We start from the raw sequence: 19,172 nt of genomic DNA on the forward strand, positions 1-19,172 counted from the left end.
GCCAAATAAATACGTAAAGAATGATATTAGTTTTTCCTCCAAATGTTTATAAATAGTACAGAATTTATATTTGTTTATAATTCAACAGTAGAATTTAAGTTACAAAACAATTACTGATTTCATCCTAGAACGAAAGATACTAACTAGGAATAGTCAAAATAAATTAGTAAATCAATTACATACATAAAACTAAGCACAAAATTAGATCTGGTATTATATTCTTTAAAACTGAGGGCCAAGCTTTCTCTTTTATGAAAATATGTTAATGGTAATTAGCTAAAAATGAAAAAAAAGAAAACAAATTTAAGGATGCAGATGGCTAAAGAAGAGGGGAAGTAAAAAGGATCTCAGCTTGCTTCAGCATAATGTCATGTTGTCTTCTGGTAATATTTTTACTTGGCATTCATCGTATGACCAGAGTCATCAATTAATTGTTTAGCGTACTCTAATCTTTGTCTGCTGCTACAAATGTACCATTCTGCTCCTCTTCCCAGTGCCAAAATAAATATTCATGGGTGACTTATCAGATGTCGTGTTTAATTTAACCGGCTTGTTATGATCTTCCAAAGATTTCGTTCTTTGCCTCCTCCTTCCAGTAACCCAACATTTACTACTTTGTCTGTCAACTTAATTCTCATTATACTTCTGGAACACCTTCTAGTAAGCTTCTCTGGAGATCCCATGCTGCAGCTCTGATAACCTCACTGTTGAGCACACATATGGTCCTTCCAATGCTGCTTGTTACACTTCCTATGCGTTATTGTTTTCCACACTAAGTGCTTAAGAAAAATTATTCATTTTTGTGCGAGTTGTTTTGTTGAAGAAAATTCTATTTTGCTTGGACTAGTCTCCTGTTGTTTTCTTTGCTAAATTTATTGTGCGTAATCATGCCTTACTTTCTACAACAATTTCACTTGAGTTATTGCTTCATGTCATAAAAGTTGCAGTACAGTGACAACATAGTGCAACTGCCTACTACACTTCCCTTCACTGTAACCAAGATTGCTTGATATTTCATTTTTATTTCTAAAATGTTGGATTTGTAGCTATTGAAGGTCATGTGAATGTTTTAGTTCAGGATATTATGCATGTTGATCCCCTTTATACACTATTCAAGGCTTTCTGGAAGTCTACTGAAACTGTTTGGCTCTTTGTCAAACACTGTTCTCTTTATAAAATCTTCTTGGGCTTCTAGCTATGTGAAGTAAATGGATCATTCATGCCAAAACTGTATCAGTGGTTTGAATTGTCAAGCTTAGGCCTACCACTAACAGAAAACCAGAAAGGAGCCTCATTTCTTGTCACAGATTTTTAATATTTGAGACAGCTTTTTCGTGGTGCATTAGTGTCTTCAGAACAGTGCTTTTCTGTACCAGTTACTGATGGCAGAAAACATGCAGATTATATTTTGTGTGATTGGGAAGGGAGTTACTTATAAATGCTGTGTCTGAGACAACCAGTTATGTTCAAGTGGCTGACGACATCAAGGAACAAGAATGTGTTCTCTCTAGCCCTCCGTTGTGAATTCAACAAGTATTCATGAATGTGGCTCAGGTGTACAAAGTCTCAACCACTTTTTTAAACATGGAGCGAGATAACAAAGATGTTATTGATATAACAATAAAAATAATTAGTCTATACTGGTTTCATGTTTAATCTTCTTCTTATAAAGGTTTCCTATGGATATACTAAATAGGTTCCCATCATATCACTGTCCATCTTGTCAAAATACTGTGTGTCATATAATAAATACAGTGATGTCAGTATGTGCTTAACTGTCTGGAATTGCTCTGTCAAAGGACTAATCTTTGATGGGAACACATGAAAATACAGAGACCATATAAAATGTGACCATTATATCATGACTGGGTGATCTTAGAAACACCACTTATTATTTTACAGATTACTTATTATTTTTCCTGTGTGGCACCAATGCAAAGTTAAAATTTTTCGATTTGCCCCTCTTCTGCAATGATACCTGTTGTGTTATATTGATCTAAGTCCTAGTCTGGGCTCAAGAGTAAATTTGTGAATTGTGAAAGGAAATGTGTCCAGTTTCTTTGAAATTAATTAATGTTAGAAGCAATTATTAAACCTGTGTTTGAAATAGACTGTGCAGCACTTATGTTGCCACCATTGTATATATCAGGTAGGGATAATGAGAAGAAAATAAGTAGACAAGGGTGCGTGCAGAGGCAAATAGACTGTCAGGTTTTCCTCACTCATTGCACCAATAAAATAGGACATGAAATATGTAATACAGGTATCAAGTAACCTCAACCATGCACTGCAGAGTGACCATTGACTACAGGGCACTGACAGTAAGTCCAGTAGGAGACGTTGAGACAAGTGGATGTGCCTGGAGTGGTGGTAGCAGCAACAGTAGCAGTTTAGTTTAGTTTGTGATTTTTTCTTTTTTTTTTTTTTTTTTTTGCACGTACTTCTGGTAAGAAGTGAACTATATCTGTGTATTTTAGTGTTTAGATAACATTTAGCAAATCACTCTTAGGTTTTTGTTTTTACGTAAATCTTAGTGCAGGACCTCAGAGAAACTGTGCTCTGTGGGCAGATGGTGCACACAGGCCTGTGAGCAGTGAGCACTGTGCCCTCTGCATTGCCACAACGAATGGGGTGGGGAGCCAAGTGAAGACCTGTGAAGGAAATGCTGAAGAAATATAGATTGTATTTATATTCCTTGTCATATTACAGATCAACTACTTCAAGCTGCAGGCCAGTGCAAATGGTTTGTTGGAAGCCTTTGCATTTTCCCATTCTGCTGCGTTGGGGATCCTGTTCCCCCCCCCAACAAGACTAGCATTGTGTCTGCGCACGCGCGCGCACACACACACACACACACACACACACACACACACACACACACACAAATCAAACTAATAAGTTCCATAACAAAGCTGCATGTTCTATGCTTTCTTGAATACAGCTAAGAGTGTCATGTTAACTATGTGTCTGTGGTAACTACACTTTCATAGAGTGCTAAAGATAATGGAAAAAAATCGTTTACAAATATTTTTGAAGTGGGCACTGAACAACTTCTGCCATAATCTGTGTGGGATGCATGAGTGTCATGTTTAATAATGGCATCACATGAAATTGTTCTGCGTAAAATGGACATAAATTTTCAGCTGCAGTAGCAAAGTATTCTTTTATTAAATTATCATTTGTGAAAGGGTGCATGGACTTTGCTAAAAGTAGTGCAGTTTTGTAGCTCATTGGAACATCACACTGACTTGAAGTTTCTTCCTCTTCTTCTCTCTGTTCAGAGGGCCTTCTTTTAAGTTTCAATATCTCTTACACATGTTCAGCTCCCTCACATTTTCTGTTTCTGTACTCTGTGACATGCCAAGGTATGTATCACCTTTGTAAATTGAACGTCCTGAAAGTATACAGCGTCTTATGATCCACTAAAAATTTTGCAAACCCATCTTTTTGTGGGAAATCATAAAGACTCCTCACACAGGGGACTGACGTGCGAAGACATTGTCGGTGCTACACAATGCCAACTCACCATTCCTTATTAGATGGCTTCACTGTGAAAACTGATCCTCGTCTATTCCATAGCTGGTGCTGCTGCTGTGTTGTCATGACCATGTGATTTGTGCACGTTTTCCTCGCTCCCCATCATGCCGCAACTGCTTTGCTCGCGAGCAAGAATGTGAGCGGGCTTGAGTGCTTAAGCTCACAATCAGTGAGGTGTTAAGCTCTGTATTGGTGTATATCTTTGTGTGAGTTGATTCTTTGTGCAATTTTGTGCTGCCAGAAGCACCACGTCATGTCTCTATGTTTAAATCTCATGTTAGCACAAAGCATATAGTTTAGATTGGTGCACTGGAGTTTATATATTTAGTTCCTGCAGTAGTTTTCAGGTAAGCAGAGTGTCTAGTAAAAATTAACTGTTGATATATCCATTTTCAGTAGACAAATTTTTATCTGTTTTAAGAGTTTGCGGATCTTGTGGTTCCAGGCTATAGTGAGAACCCTGAAGAACAGAGTTTAGTGTTTATTCTCCTCATTAGATTTTGTGTACATTTCAACCTCGGTAGCACCAGTCAGGTAATTTACTCTTTTGCAGGGTCAGACAGTAATTTCAAAGTTACTCTTTACTGCTTTGTTTGTATATTTTGAGATTGTATATAATTTTTTAGACAGTACGATATGGATAGGGAGTGTGCTTGTAATGAGTGGACACAGGGAGACTAGGTTGCCCTCTCCTGTTGGGCCAGTGGCTGATTCTCTTATCTAATCTGGACAAATGTAGAGGGTGGGTATGTTAGCCATTGGGAGTTACATTGTTAAGCGGGTGATAGAATCCCAAGGAAATAGCATGCAGGGCAGGAGAGAATGCCAGTGTGCACTCGGTAATTTCTGGGGGTCATCTCCATGACCTGGAGGCTGTTCTGCCTGCAGCTATTGAGAGAGCTGGGTGCAACCGCTGCAAATAATGGCACATGTCAGCATGAATGATGCCTGCCACTTGTCTTCTGATGTCATTGTCAGCTTATTTTAGTGAATGGCTGATTTGGAGAAGGCAACAAGCATTGGGTGCAGGCTAAGCTGTCTATTTGTAGCATCAAACTCAGGGTTTATTGTGATCTGGTTTGGACCAGAGTGGATGGTTTAAACCAGAGGCTCAGGCGATTCTGCAATGGCATTACATAGGAATTTCTTGACCTCTGCTATCGGGTGGAAAATTTTAGGGTTCCCCTTAAAAGTCAGCCGTCCACTACATGCAGGAAGCAGCTACTAGGATAGCAGGATACATGTGGCTTGCATATGGGTGTTTTAGGTTAGAGAACGCCCCCCCCCCCCCCCCCCCCCCCCACTTACGATGAGAGATGAATTACCTGCCAAAATCAAAGTTACATCAGCCGCAGTGTTCTCAGGTGATACTTGTCTTTGCAGATGGGCTGTAGAAATGGTTAGTATGATATTAATAAATAGCAGGAGTATCTGAGGGAAGGTCCGAGAATTAATATTGCTTTTTGAAGGTTATAATGCTGAGATGATAGCAGGGAAAGAAAGTGTGTTGAAATGAAAAGCGAATTTTCAGTTTGGAATAATTGTCATAAGGATAGGCTAGTTGCCATTGGTGATGGCAAATTTGCTGCAATAAAGAACTTGATAATATTTAGCAATATTATCACAGATCCTGAATTTGAATTAATCAGGGAGAAGTTAAGCATCAAATTGGTCAAAAATGGTAATTAGATCGCTTGGGTCAGGAGCTGTAGTGGTAGAGCGGCCCATGGGGAACCTACAGAATATTGTTATAATTTTCCTGTTCATGCTGTTATCATGAGTGTGATTTCAACTTGTCAGTAATAGATTGGGAGAGTCATGCGTTCAAAACTGGTGCCAGAGATGGGGATTCGTGTGACATTATTCTGAATGTCTCGTTTGAAAATTAACTTTGGGCAGATACAGAGCCAACTCGTAAAGATAATATCTTGGACCACCTAGCAGCAAACAGAGCTGAATTTATTGAATCAGTTAATGTAGAGGAAGGTATCGGTGATCATAAGGCTGTGATAGCAACTAAAACTACAGGTTTTGCAAGGGATGTTAAAAAAGGTAGGAAGATATTTTTTGCTTCGCAAGAGTGACAGGATACAAATTGCAGACTGAGTTGTCAGCATCAAATATTCAATGATGATGATGATGATGAGCACAAATGAAAAAAAAGGTCAAAAGCATCATTCAGTATGTATTAGATAAGTATGATCCTATTGTCCATGCTGGCTATGAAAATAGGACTAGTAATTCCGCCTTATGCAAGACACCTTTTCAATGGGTAAAATGAAATTGGAAAGGTGCCTTGCATAAGGCAGAATTCCTCGTCCTATAGATAAGTATATTCTGAACAAAGTCTTAAAGGGTGAGAAAGACCTACTGTGATTTGGTAGGGATGTTAGAAAACTGCTCCATAAACGGCGAGAGCTTCATTTCAGATTCAGGAGAAGTCAAAACTTAGCTGACAAGCAAAAGCTGAATGAAATGAAAGTGAACAGTAAGAGAGCAATGAGAGAAGCATTAAGCGACTTTGAAAGTAAAATATTGCCAACTGATTTGAGCAAAAACTGTAAAGCAAAAAGTGATTCGAAATCATCTTTTCATTCACTTGGAGACCATTCTGACACAAAAATGGAAGAGAACAGAGAGAAGGCTGAAATACTGTATTCGGTCATCTAAAATTGTTTCACTGCGGAAGATTGTAACTCAGTCCCACCTTTCAACCATCCTACAAGTGTTAAAATGGTAGGTATTGAGATAACCGTCATGAAACTGAAAAACAACTACATTTCCGTAGTAGTGGAAAGGCATCAGGACTAGATGAAATAGCTATAAGATTTTACAAAGATTGTACAAAAGAACTTGGGTCCCCTTCTACAGCAGTTTATTGTAGATCACTGGAGCAACAAAGACTATCCAGCAAGTGGAAAAAGTGCAAATCATCCCTTGTTTCTAGAAGGGCCACAGGACAGGTTAACCCAAGTACAGGCCTCATCAGTCTGTTGTAGAATCAAGGAACATGTTTTATGCTCAAGAATTATGATGTACAAGAACAAAAGTCTCCTCTATAAAAGCAAACATGGATTCTGCAAACAAAGATTTTGTGAAACTTGGCTTGCTCTGTTCCTTCATGAGGTCCTTAGTGCTGTAGACAACAGTGATCAGATTGATGCCGTGTTACTTGACCTCAGGAAGGCATTTGACACCATCTTGCACTGCCGTTTAGTGAAAAAATATGAGCGTATTGTGTATCAGACCAGATTTGCGACTGAATTATAGACGTTACTGCAGATAGAGCTCAACACTTTGCTCTTAACAGTTCAAAACTGACAGATGTGAAGGTAATTTCTGGAGTACCCCAAAGAAGAGGGTAGAATCTTCATTGTTACTGTGTATATGAATGATCTAATAGAAATAGTTGGATGCTTCTTAAGACTGTTTGTAGATGATGCGGTTGTCTTAACAAAATAGCAACACCAGAAGACAGTATTGATATACAGAATGACTTGCAGAGGATTGATGGTGCAGGCTCTTCCAGTTGACCCTGACAGTAAATATATATAAGATATTGTGCATACTTAGGAATTATTGATGAGGAACTTCTGGAACCAGTATTTACTGTCAAATATGTAGGAGAAACTATCCAGAGCAGCATTAAGTGGAAGGACCACATACAACAAATAGTATGAAAAACAGAGGCCAGACTGCGATTAATTGGAAGACTCTTAAGGAAATGTAATTCATCCACAAAGGAAGTGGTTTATAATGTGCCTTTTCGATAGATTCGCAAGTGGTGAACATCAAAATGGGATCTTTACAAGGTAGGACTGTTGTGGGAGGGGGGATATATATATATATATATATATATATATATATATATATATATATATATATAGAGAGAGAGAGAGAGAGAGAGAGAGAGAGAGAGAGAGAGAGAGACTTGTTTCATCGGGGGGTCATCTAGATGGCACAAGAGCATTACTGAAATCCCCAGTGAACTCCATTGACAAATGTTACAGTAGAGATGGTGTGCTTCATGGAGTGATTTGCCATTGAAATTTCGAGGAAGCACTTTCTGGGAAGAGATGGACAACATATTACTTCCTCCCACATATTGCGTAATGACCCCAACAAGAAAATTCAAGAAATTGGAGTCAATACATAGGTTTACTGACAATTATTCTTTCTACACACCATTAACAAGTGAAACTGGACAGGAGGAATGTTCGTACCAGAAAGCACAGCCTCTGTCACACACAATTACATGGTTGTGGAATATGATGTAGCTTTGGCTTTCAGAATATATAGGTAGATGTATTCATAGATGCAGATGTGTTATCTGTTTGGCTTTGTGAAATTTAGGTACTGCTGTTGGTTTAAAAACATGCAGGTGCCAGTCTTGTTAGTACATCCCAGGGCCCATGTGAAAAGTCTGGAAAATTCACTGCATGAGCTGCCTAAAGGTTTTGAAAGGTGTTGCTGTTGAAATCAGAAATATTGTATTTTGGATTTTAAATCTGAAGATTGATAAAATGTCCTGTGTGCTAGTTGTGCCACTACTGAGATTGAGATTGTGTGTGATACTTGTCTGTATGTTGCTTTGGAAACAAACTTGCATTTTATTTCAATGCTTGGCTTGCTGAATGATATCAGATGTTTGCTTGATGGTTAAAGTTGTGGAATGTGTCTGTTGATTGCTGTCGAGAGGGCTCACAATTTCCATAATATGTCCCTGGTGGCAAGGTGGTGGCCACTGATATTGACAGTTTTGAGGCTGCAAGATATCTTAACAGAGTTTCACGGGATTCTGATGGTAGCAAATCTTAGTGGGTTCTCACTGAGTTCACTGCTGTGCAATTTTGATTTTTTGTTGCAGATGACTGACTAATGTATTTTCTAAGTTCAATTCCTGAGCTACATTTAGTACTTTCTCGGTTGGTTGGTTGGTTGGTTGGTTAGTATCATACTGAACTGCCTGATAAATATTTTTCAGCACTATTACATCATGGATAAATTAATCAACACACTCAAGTCAGGAATATCTGTAACCCTTGCCTTATGTGACTGGCATTGTAAATGATCACTATTACTTGTGATTGCAGCATTATGGCCCAGTCACCCGTAAATGTCCTGTCATGTTAGCTGTTTCCACCTTTAATGGGTTTCCCAATTTTGTTGTTGTTATTGATAGTTTCGCCAGAATAAAGTGGAAATTTAACAACGATGTGGATGGAGGCCCAGGAAGATTTTATAAATTTATGTCACTGCAAGAACATGCTGTCTTATTTTACATTTTCTTGAGTTTGAAGAACCATGTTCACTGCAACCATTTAAAACCTATTGCAGAATTCTTATTTCTTTCACTTTGGTGAAATTCGTCAGTAATTCTTTGTAGCTTCCCTCCTCTGCTAAAGAATTCCAGTCTCCCAGTTGTATCAGACAGCAATCTCGTGACTGACAAGGGAATCATCTAAATTCACCCTGAAGTTGTAAATAGATCACACAGCACAATGCAGTCGTAATTAGTAAAGTGAATTTTAGTGTTTGTTGATTGTTTCTGTGACATAATTATTCACAGGTATTATTTGCAAGTCATGTAATATCTGTAATAATTAGCAGTTGCCTTTGCAATATTGCTAAGTGTTAACAGTGGAGATGAAACTAAATTAATTGTCTTTGTTTTCTTCATAAATTCATGCTAATAGCATCTGTCTAGGTGCAGGTTCCAGAGTTTCATAGTAATATGACATCCAGTTGATGTTTTTAACCATGGGAAGATGAATTATGAAAAATGTGGTATACAATCAAAATCACCTACTTCTCCTGAAGTCCTGCATAAGTGTTATTTATTAGTTAATTTCTTGGACATTCATTCAAATGGTGTCAATATTTCGTTAGAAATTGTGGAAACGTTAGAAAAAAGAGGAAGTAACTCTGATGATACAATGATTACTGTGCTAATTAAAGTCCAGACCTAAAATACAGTTCCTTCCAAGCCAGAAGAAGACATGGAGGGTAATAGCTTTCAGTGACAAAGAAAGGCTGTGAATGTTTGGCTAAACAAAGGAGGGAGAAAATTCTTAAATTTAAAATGTCTGTGATGCTAGTTTCTATTTGTAAAATCTGAATGTGAATTGTATAAATGCAAGAAAGATTTACACGGAGTATGAAATATGTGCCAAAGTGTGAAGGAAAAACTGTTGGAAAACTGTGAGAGTCAGTGCACCATTACTGAGAGAAATCTATGAGATTGGGCCCTCTGAATTGTGAGATGAAAATTACTGATTCCCAGGTTACCTTGACCTAATTAAGCAGTCAGATAACTATATGGAAAAGGAAATTGCAAAACTGTGACGTATACTTCAAGTAAATGTGTACAGGAGATGTCACTGATAGGTAGCACTAAAGACAAATTCAAAGCTTCCCTAAAATGCTGTGAATAGAGACAGTCAGTCAGATTTCATGCAATAATTGCATGCAAATTGCACTTTATCATTTCGAGCAAGAAAAGACAAGTTGCTTGTGCAGTCAATGAATGCTAGGAAACATTCATATACAACAGTGCTAGTGAGAAGTATCAGTGGATTACTGTTTCCACAGTGTTATATCTGTCTTCAGAAACCTCAAGGCAAATTAGGGCAAAACATTACAAAAATCACTGTTTAATTACAAAATTCTTGCAGTTGATGTAGCAAAATCTGGAAAAAATGGAATGGAATAACCTTCAGTACCAAATACCACATCCAGAATATCTTCTTACCAGTTGCAGAAAGTAATTTATTGCTTTTGTTGGACTCTTGTCCTCAACGTAACACCACCTGTCTTTCTTTAGGAGGATGAAAGGACAGTCAATATAATTTGGGTTCCACGTGGGACTAATAATGTGATTCTGCCCCCCAATAAAAAAATAAAAATAAAAATAAAATTGACAGTATAAAGCAGTTTTCAGAAAATTGATGGATGGTGTAATGTCCGATAGCTCTTTGCGATTTCACGTTTATCAGCGTAACGGTGTTGTTAAACTTCAGTCATTTGTGCATTGTCAGTTTGCATCATCATGTGTTGTGGATTTGAGCAAGTATTCCTGGTATGCAGCACAGAATGCAGAATAATGGTTGTGACCAGTTCTTATCCATCCTGTTTCTATCTAAATAAAACTGTTAATTACTGTTAAGTGCCTGAATGCATTAATTTTTCTTTTATTAGGGGTGTCTTGTAAGGAAAATGTTTGTTTTTGTCATGCAGTACACACTTCACAGATTGTCACAACTGCAGTGATTAAAATATTGTTTAAATACTTGCAGTGCACCTTAGCAACTAAAATTTTGACAATGCATTTCTGTCGGTGTATTCTTCCTGTGTGAAAAATGTCAGGGCAGGTTTCAACATGTTGAATTGGACCATTCCATTGTGAGAGAATTGTGGCTGAAATCCTATTTTAATCATTCTGAATCAGATTTTTGAATACAGATGGTTCTATTGCCCTTCTTCTAATAATTCCAATTTTCAGGTGGCATTAATCTTATATGGAACATGTGGTTATAAACTAACTCCTTTGTATTTGTTTATTTCATTTGAAAATATTGTTTGTTGAAAATTTCTGTTGTTTTCTCTTATTTACAGAATTCATACTATTACTTGTTGCGGCGGTATCTAGAGAGCCAGTATCCAGGATGTGAAGCCCGATCTACATTTCTGAAGCTCATACAAAAGATTGCTGAGTTGCATAGACTAAATGATGAATTAGTTAGAGTGTACTTGGATGTAAATCCACGTGATGTTGAGCCACTGCTGATAGAGATATTTGATCTGAAACCACACTGAATACAAATTTCTGGGAAGATTCCTCTTGTTATTGATAATAGTCTACTGCTAATAGTCTACTCAGATGGTACACTTTTTTATTTTGCAGGCTAATGTCATTGACATAATATCACATGATAATATTATGTAGTTCCTATATTATAAATAGATGTTGCCTTTGTGGATACAGTACAATTTTTAATATATTGAAGTCAAAACATGTATTGTTACTCAGTGATTAGCTTTCACTTAAGATAGATTAAAAGATTTAGCACATGAAATGAAATGTATGAGCTGAACATTTGAAAATGTGTGTACAGAGAATTTTGTGGAATTGTTATATATTGTTTGTATTTGTTTTTGTTATGTGTGTATGAAAATTTTATTTATAATCTGTCTTGAACATTTTGCCACATTCCAAGCACCTAGCGAACTCTGGATTAAGTGGCAAGACTCGAGCTTTAATTACTAAACACAAGAGATCCTAAACAGAGTGTGAATTATATAAATGATTATATCACTTCATTTCGAAAGTATTGATTTTTCCTGACAAGTTTATGCCCAACTCACATGACGATGTTGTTGGACTCCAAACTCTGTTGAAGGATTGCTAAATTCAGAACAAAGTTCGATTTACACTATCCATTGTGTGTATGAAACTCTTGTGAGGACCACAGCCTGATAATGGTTCCGTGACACATTCCTGCCTCATCCATCTGATGTCATTGATATTGATCTCTCCTGTCCTTCATATTTTCATGTCAGTTGCAATCCCCCACAATTTCAGTGGATTCTCTCTCTCTCTCTCTCTCTCTCTCTCTCTCTCTCTCTCTCTCTCTCTCTCAACCACATCACCCTACTGCATTGGACATTGCACACAGCTTTTGTGAGTAAAAGTGACAAGTGACGACACTCCTTGACTGCGGATGTTAAGCCATTGCAGGCAGTGGTGTTAGCATCTTAGCATGATGTGGAGCAGCATGAACATTACTGTGAGTCAATTGTGGGTTTGCAGTGTCTGTTTCTGTGGACTCTGGCTAAAGGGGACAGATTCATACTCACTCCGTAGCTGTATAAGAATACTTTTCTTTTATAAAGTTTGGCAATTTTGTAGAAAGGTATTTTACAAACTGTTCAGTGTATGTGGTGTTCCACATACCTGCAAATGAAAGGTTGACACTTTATAACTGAATGTGTGTGCTTTTTGTGTGTTGACATTAGAACATACTTTAAGAACTTGTTTTAAAAATGATGTGTAACATATTTTGATAAAACATTAAGAATGTACACATTTTTATAATTGGAAGGGTTTTAGGCTTGAAGAAAGCATTTTTCTCCTGGAGCCTATACATATGCCAAACATGAAATCTGACATTATAGAGTGCACTATTTTTATGGAATAAAAATTGATCTTGTATATGAAGAGCAATATTTAGAATGCTTTGCAAAATATTTTCTTAGAATGCCAATGTTTGTATATCATCTTACAGTTACTAGAAAGGTAGCTATGAATATTTGTTATTTAATAGATAGTTATCTTTTTGATAGTTATCTTTTTGAAAGATATCAGTGATCCGTATGTGCCATCTAGTTTTTTCTAATGTATCAATCATGTGACTGTGTACATATCTACATAGAAATAGTAATGTGTTTCTAATGTTCTTGATTCATTGTACCTGGTATTTTTATAAAAGTTATTTACTATGTATATATAGATTTACCTAGTTTGTGAACAGAATTGTGGAAAGATTTCCACAGGTGAGAGTGTGAACCCTAACGCATTGTTCTAATTGTGAATTATAGCTTCTTTGTTTGGAATTCCTTGATAAGTTGAAACTTTCTAGCTTTTCCATTATCATGGAAGTTGCTTTCCTAGCTGCTCGCTTACTGTTTCTTTATGAAAATAATCTCTATCGTAGGTATTAGAAAACTGCAAAGAACTTCACAACGGCACAATTTTGATAATGATAAATATTTTGAAAGATTATTTTGTTCATTGTGTACCGTGCCTTTATAGCCTTTTAAGATTTAAATTTTTACTGTCAGGTACAAGTGCTACAGTTTTTAATCTGTTAAACTACATTATGGACTCCCATCAATTTATGGTGGTTCAGTTTCAATTGTGCCTCCACCACAATCTTCTTAACCTGCAACAGTGCAAGTACAATTATTTCTTATTGAATCATATTGTGCTTTGTATTAAAAAGAAAAAATAGTTAAACGTACCTTGAAGTAGTGCATTTTATATGTGTCAGACCGTCCCACAGACCTTGAGAAGCAAATTGAGAAATAATTTTTCATAGTTAACACACTTAATTATTTCTTTGACTACCTAGTTAAGTTTTGTAGCACCTACAATGTGCAATTTCACAAAACTAAAGAAAGTGATAGCATTCTGAGTTCTTTCTTTCATATTTTCTCAATTTTTCGCTATGGGAATGTATCACATTACAGTGCTGATGGTGCTCTAATGTATCACAGTTTCATGTACAATATCTACAGAAAAATTCATGAGATTTATAGGTGACGACAATCTAAGAGGTATAAATGAAGTGTATATTGTGTGATTGTTGAAGTTTGTGTGGTTAAGTGATCACGTTAAATGAAGATTATCCTCACAGTTTTATGACTGGCATGTGTGTCCACATTATCATCACAGATTGTGTTTATGAGTTAATTAAACATGCCTCAGTTACATATTTGTGGCTTGAATCATATTCATCAGTGTAACTATGGATATTGCCTTTAAATATTTTGCAAATATGCTAGTGAAGTTAAAACTGGCTCATGTAGTAATGAAAATACAAATATACATTTCTTGTTCATGTGCTGTTGTCTTCAGAAAGAGAATTTTAGTGAAAGTACACTGAGGTGGCAAAAACCACAGGATACTTCCTAATATTGTGCGGACCTCTTTTTGCCTGACATAGTGCAGAAACTCTGTGGTATGGACTCTACAAGTCGTTGGAAGTCCCCTGCAGAAATACTGAACCATGCTGCCTCTGTAGCCATCCATAATTGTGTAAGTGTTAGAGGTACAAGATTTTGTGTGTGAACTGCCTCTCGATTTCATCCCATAAGTATTCAACAGGATTCATGTGACAAGATTTGCATGGCCAAATCATTCGCTTGAATTGTCCAGAATGTTCTTCAAACTGATTACGAACAGATGTGGTCCGGTGACGTGTTTGGGAACATGAAGTTCATGAGTGTCAGCAAATGGTCTCCAGGTAGCTGAACCGTTACCAGTCAGTGACCGGTTCAGTTGGACCAGAAGATCCAGTTAATTCCATATAAGCACAGTCCACACCATTAGGGAGACACCACCAGCTTGCACAGTGCTTTGTTGACAACTTGGCTCCATGGCTTCATGGGGTCTGAACCACACTCGAAACCTACTGTGAGCTCTTACCAACTGAAATTTGGACTCATCTGATCAGGCCACAATTTTCCAGTCATACAGTATCCAACTGATGTGGTCACGAGCCCAGGAGAGGTGCTGAAGTTAATGTAATTCTGTTAGCAAAGGCACCTGTGTCAGTCATCTGATGCCGTAGCACCTTAACTCCAAATTTCACCGCACTGTTCTAACGGATACATTTATTGTATTCTTTTCTTCTTTTAGTGTTCAACCCTGAGGTTGGTTTGCAGCAGAGTGCCATTCCTCTCTCCTGTATGCCTTCCTCTTCATTTCCACGTTTGTGTTACATCCAGCGTCATTCATGATTTGTTGTGTGTATGATATCCTTGGTCTCCCCTGCCGATTCCTTCCCTTAGTATCTCCTTCTGCTATTGTTCTAATGATGTTGTGTCATAGGATGTGCCCTACATGTTTGTCTCTTCTTGTTTGGATGTGTCTCCACAGAGATCTGGTATCCTGTACTCTTCTAAGCACCTCTTCATCTTTTACTTTGTCTCTCCAGCTGATCTTCATCATCCTTCTATAGAACCACATCTCCAGGGCCTCTAGCATTCCAAGTTTCACATCCATATATGGCCACACTCCAAACAAAACCTTTCATGATACGTTTCCTTATTTTCAGACTGATGTTGCTGGTGAGTAAGTTCCTTCTCCAATTAACGTTTGTTGTATATCCCATGTTAATTCCTGCACTTATTTCAGGCAGTGTTGCTTGTCTGTCAGCACTGACAATTCTATACGAACATTGCTGCTCTCGGTAATTAAGTGAAGGCTATCGGCCACTGCGTTGTTGATGGTGAGAGGTAATGCCATATATTTGGTACTCGCGTCACACTCTTGACACTGCGGATCTGGGAATAATGAATTACCTAACGGTTTCCAAAATGGAATGTCTCAGGCATCTAGTTCCAAGCCTGTTAATTCCCATCATGTGACCATAATCATATTGGAAACCTTTTGACACAAGTCCCCTGAATACAAACGACAGCTCTGCCAATGCACTGCCCTTTGTTATACCTTGTGTGTGCGATACTATTGCCATCTTCACATGTGCATATTGCTATCTCATGATTTTTGTCACCTCCTGTGTATTAGTGACATCTCTAGATGATAAATTTAAGATCATTTTCAACAGATGCACAGTAACATCTCGGACAGCATACTGTATACAACAGCATACTGCAGATCATCCTGTTATTACTTATTGTCCTTATCTATCTAGCCCCTTCCCTTTTCCCATTCCAACACTACACAGCCCTCTATCGCACCAACTCACCCAGTCTTTTTTACATCTTTTCCACTACCCCCACTCCTCTGCTCTCCATCTAACCTCCCAACTGCACCTAGCTTGATGACAACTTTCAAATCAGTACATTCACACTGCAATCATTTGAGGTCCTAAATTCACAATTTTATTTAAGGAAGGAGAATAAATGAAGGCACCTGCAATTCTACTACTCGGCAAGCCACCTCCTGGTGCAGTTGGCGTGGCTGCTTACTGGGTCACACAATGTAAATAATAACTGAAAGAACTCCTCACTAAGTTTAGGTTGTATTAAAATTACTCAGTTGCCAGTAGTTCGGAAATGAATATCCATAGTTTCATTCTACTTCTGCTGGTAATCATACATACATTCATAGTATAGTTATGGTAGAGACTGTTTTTTCCTTTGTACGCTGCTATACTACACACATTCTTGTGACCATGATATATTGCCCACAAAGAATATGTGAAATGATTTATAAACTGACAAGCTGTACACTGGAGAAGTGACTTTCTATTTGGTAATAACAAACTAGGTAATTCACAGAAAAGTTTATGTAGAAAGTGAGCTTTCAGCCAACTAGTCGACCACAGTCTCTCTCTGCTGAAGCCAGCCTGTGAGCAGCTGTGCATGATGGGAGAAGCAACTGGGTGATTTGGGGGGGGGGGGGGGGGAGGCGGGTAAGGAGGAGGAGGGGTGGTAAGGAGGAGGCTGGGGTGGGGAGGAGTAGGGATAGCAGGATAGGGGTGGGCAATGGTAAAGTGCTGCTTGTGGGAGTCTGTGAGGTGAATAGAGGGAAGGGCAGCTAGGTGCAGTTGGTAGATTATACGGAGAGCAGAGGAGTGGGGTTAGTGGAAAAGAAGTAAAAAAGACTGGGTGAGTTGGTGGGATTGAGGGCTGTGTAGTGTTGGAATGGGAAAAGGGAAGGGGCTAGATAGATAAGGATAAGAAGTAACAAAGGTTGAGGCCAGGAGCGATATAGCAACGTAGGATATATTGAAGGGAGAGTTCCCATCTGTGCAATTCAGAAAAGCTGGTGTTAGGGGAAAGGATCCGGATGGCACAGGCTTTGAAGCAGCCATTGAAATGGAGAACACTGTGTAGTGTGGTGTGATCAGTAATGGTTTGGTTCATCTGTTTTTTGGCTACAGTTTGTTGGTGTCCATTCATGCGGACAAACAGCTTGTTGGTTGCCATGCCCCTGTAAAATGAAGCTCAGTGGTAGCAGCTTAGCTTGAGCATATGACTGGTTTAACAGGTAGCTCTGCCTTTGAAAGGGTAGGTGACACTTGTGACCGGACTAGAGTAGGTGGTGGTGAGAGGCGTAAGGGACAAGTCTTGCATCTAAGTCATATTATGAGGATATGAGCCATGACAGAAGGGGTTGGGAGTAGGGGTTGTGTAGGGATGGAGGAGGATATTGTGTAGGTTCCAGTGGGTAGTGTAATACCACAGAGTGCGTGGGATTAGGAAGGATAGTGGGTTGGACATTCCTCATTTCAGGGCATGATTAGAGCTAGCCAAAGCCCTGGTGGAGAATGTGATCAGTTGCTCCAGTTCTGGGTGGTATTGGATCATTAGGGGAATGCTCCTCTGTGGCCGGATGGTGGGACTTTGGGAGGTGGTAGGTGACTGGAATGATAAGGCATGGGAGATCTATTTTTGTACAAGATTGGGAAGGTAATTACAGTCTGTGAAGGCCTCAGTGACACACTTGGTATATTTCGAGAGGAACTGCTCGTCACTACAGATGTGAAGGACATGTATGGCTTGGCTGTGTGGAAGGAACTTATTGGTGTGGAATGAATGGTAGCTGTCAAAGTGTAGGTATTGCTGACGGCTGGTAGGTTTGCTATGGTTGGAGGTACTGATGTAACCATCTTTGAAGTGGATGTCAACTTCGAAGAGGGTGGCTTGCTGGGCTGAGCAGGACCATGTGAAGCAAATGGGGGAGAAGGTGTTGAGGTTCTCCAGGAATGTGGGTAGTGTGTCCTAACCCCCTATCCAGATCATGAAGATATCATCAGTGAATCTGAACCAGATGCGGGGGTTTGGAATCCTGGGTGTTTAGGAAGGATTCCTCTAGATGGCCCATGAATAGGTTGGCATAGGATGGTGCCATGTGGGTACCCATTAGCTGTACCTTGGATCTGTTTGTAGGCAATGCCTTCAAAGGAGAAGTAATTGTGGGTGAGGATATAGTTGTCATGGTGACTAGAAAGGAGGTTGTAGGTTTGGAATCCATTGGCCACTGAGAAAGGTAGTGTTCAATAGCAGTAAGACCATGAGCGTTAGGGATGTTAGTGTAAAGGGAGGTGGCATCTATAGGGATGAGCAAGGCACCGTGTCATAAAGGAACAGGAACTGTGGAGAGTCGGTGGATGAAATGGTTGTATCTTTTATGTAGGAGGGTAGGTTGTGGTAATAGGATGAAGGTGTTGGTCTACGAAAACAGAGCTTCTCTCAGTGAGGGCACAGAAACTGGCCACAATAGGGTGCCCTGGGTGGTTGGGTTTATGGATCTTAGGAAGCATGTAGAAGGTAGGAGTGCTGGGAGTGATAGCAGTTAGAAGAGAGATGGACTCAAGGGAGAGGTTTTGGGATAGGCCTAAGGATTTGAGTAAAGACTGGAGATTCTGCTGGCTTTCTGGAATGGGGCCACTGTGGCAGGGCATGTATATGGATTAATTCGCGATAGCTGGTGGAGTTCCGCAAGGTAATCCTTGCAGTGCAAAACAACATTTCTACATTCTGTCCTCAATTTTCCATTGTTTAAGTAAATTGTTTATTCTTTCAGAAGTAATCACCATAACTGTTTATACATTTATCCCATTGTGAGATGAGATGGTCATTAGCTTCAGGGAAAAATATTTGTGGTTTCCTGCGTAACCGTGATTGTACCTACTCGTGTGCCTCTTCGTCCAAAGCAAATTGATGGCCACAAATTTCATTTATGAGGGCTAAAAAAATACGGAAATTGCATGGTAAGAGATAGGGACTCTGCGGGGGTTGTGTAAAGGCTTCCCAGTGGAACTTCAGCAGCACAGTCCAAATGCTGCGGCCTGTTGACAGACGGCATCATTCTGTTGCAGTCTAATGCTCATCCACATGTTGTCAAAGTTTCTTTTGACTGAAGTGCAGAAGTTTTTCTGAGG

At 38.8% G+C, this 19,172-nt stretch overlaps 1 protein-coding gene across 2 annotated transcripts in view; it reads left to right on the forward strand.

Moving 5' to 3' along the window:
- LOC124788326 (nuclear hormone receptor HR96) overlaps positions 1-13,556 on the forward strand; it is a 124,497-nt gene extending 110,941 nt beyond the window's left edge. For both annotated transcript variants that reach the window (XM_047255564.1, XM_047255563.1), the window contains exon 8: positions 11,152-13,556. In XM_047255564.1, coding sequence (XP_047111520.1) covers positions 11,152-11,352 — 201 coding nt within the window. In that variant the 3' untranslated portion in view covers positions 11,353-13,556. The remainder of the gene's footprint in view (positions 1-11,151) is intronic.
- Positions 13,557-19,172: the final 5,616 nt, after the last annotated feature.

This window comes from Schistocerca piceifrons, chromosome 3, assembly GCF_021461385.2.
Source record: "Schistocerca piceifrons isolate TAMUIC-IGC-003096 chromosome 3, iqSchPice1.1, whole genome shotgun sequence".
Lineage (NCBI taxonomy): Eukaryota > Metazoa > Arthropoda > Insecta > Orthoptera > Acrididae > Schistocerca > Schistocerca piceifrons.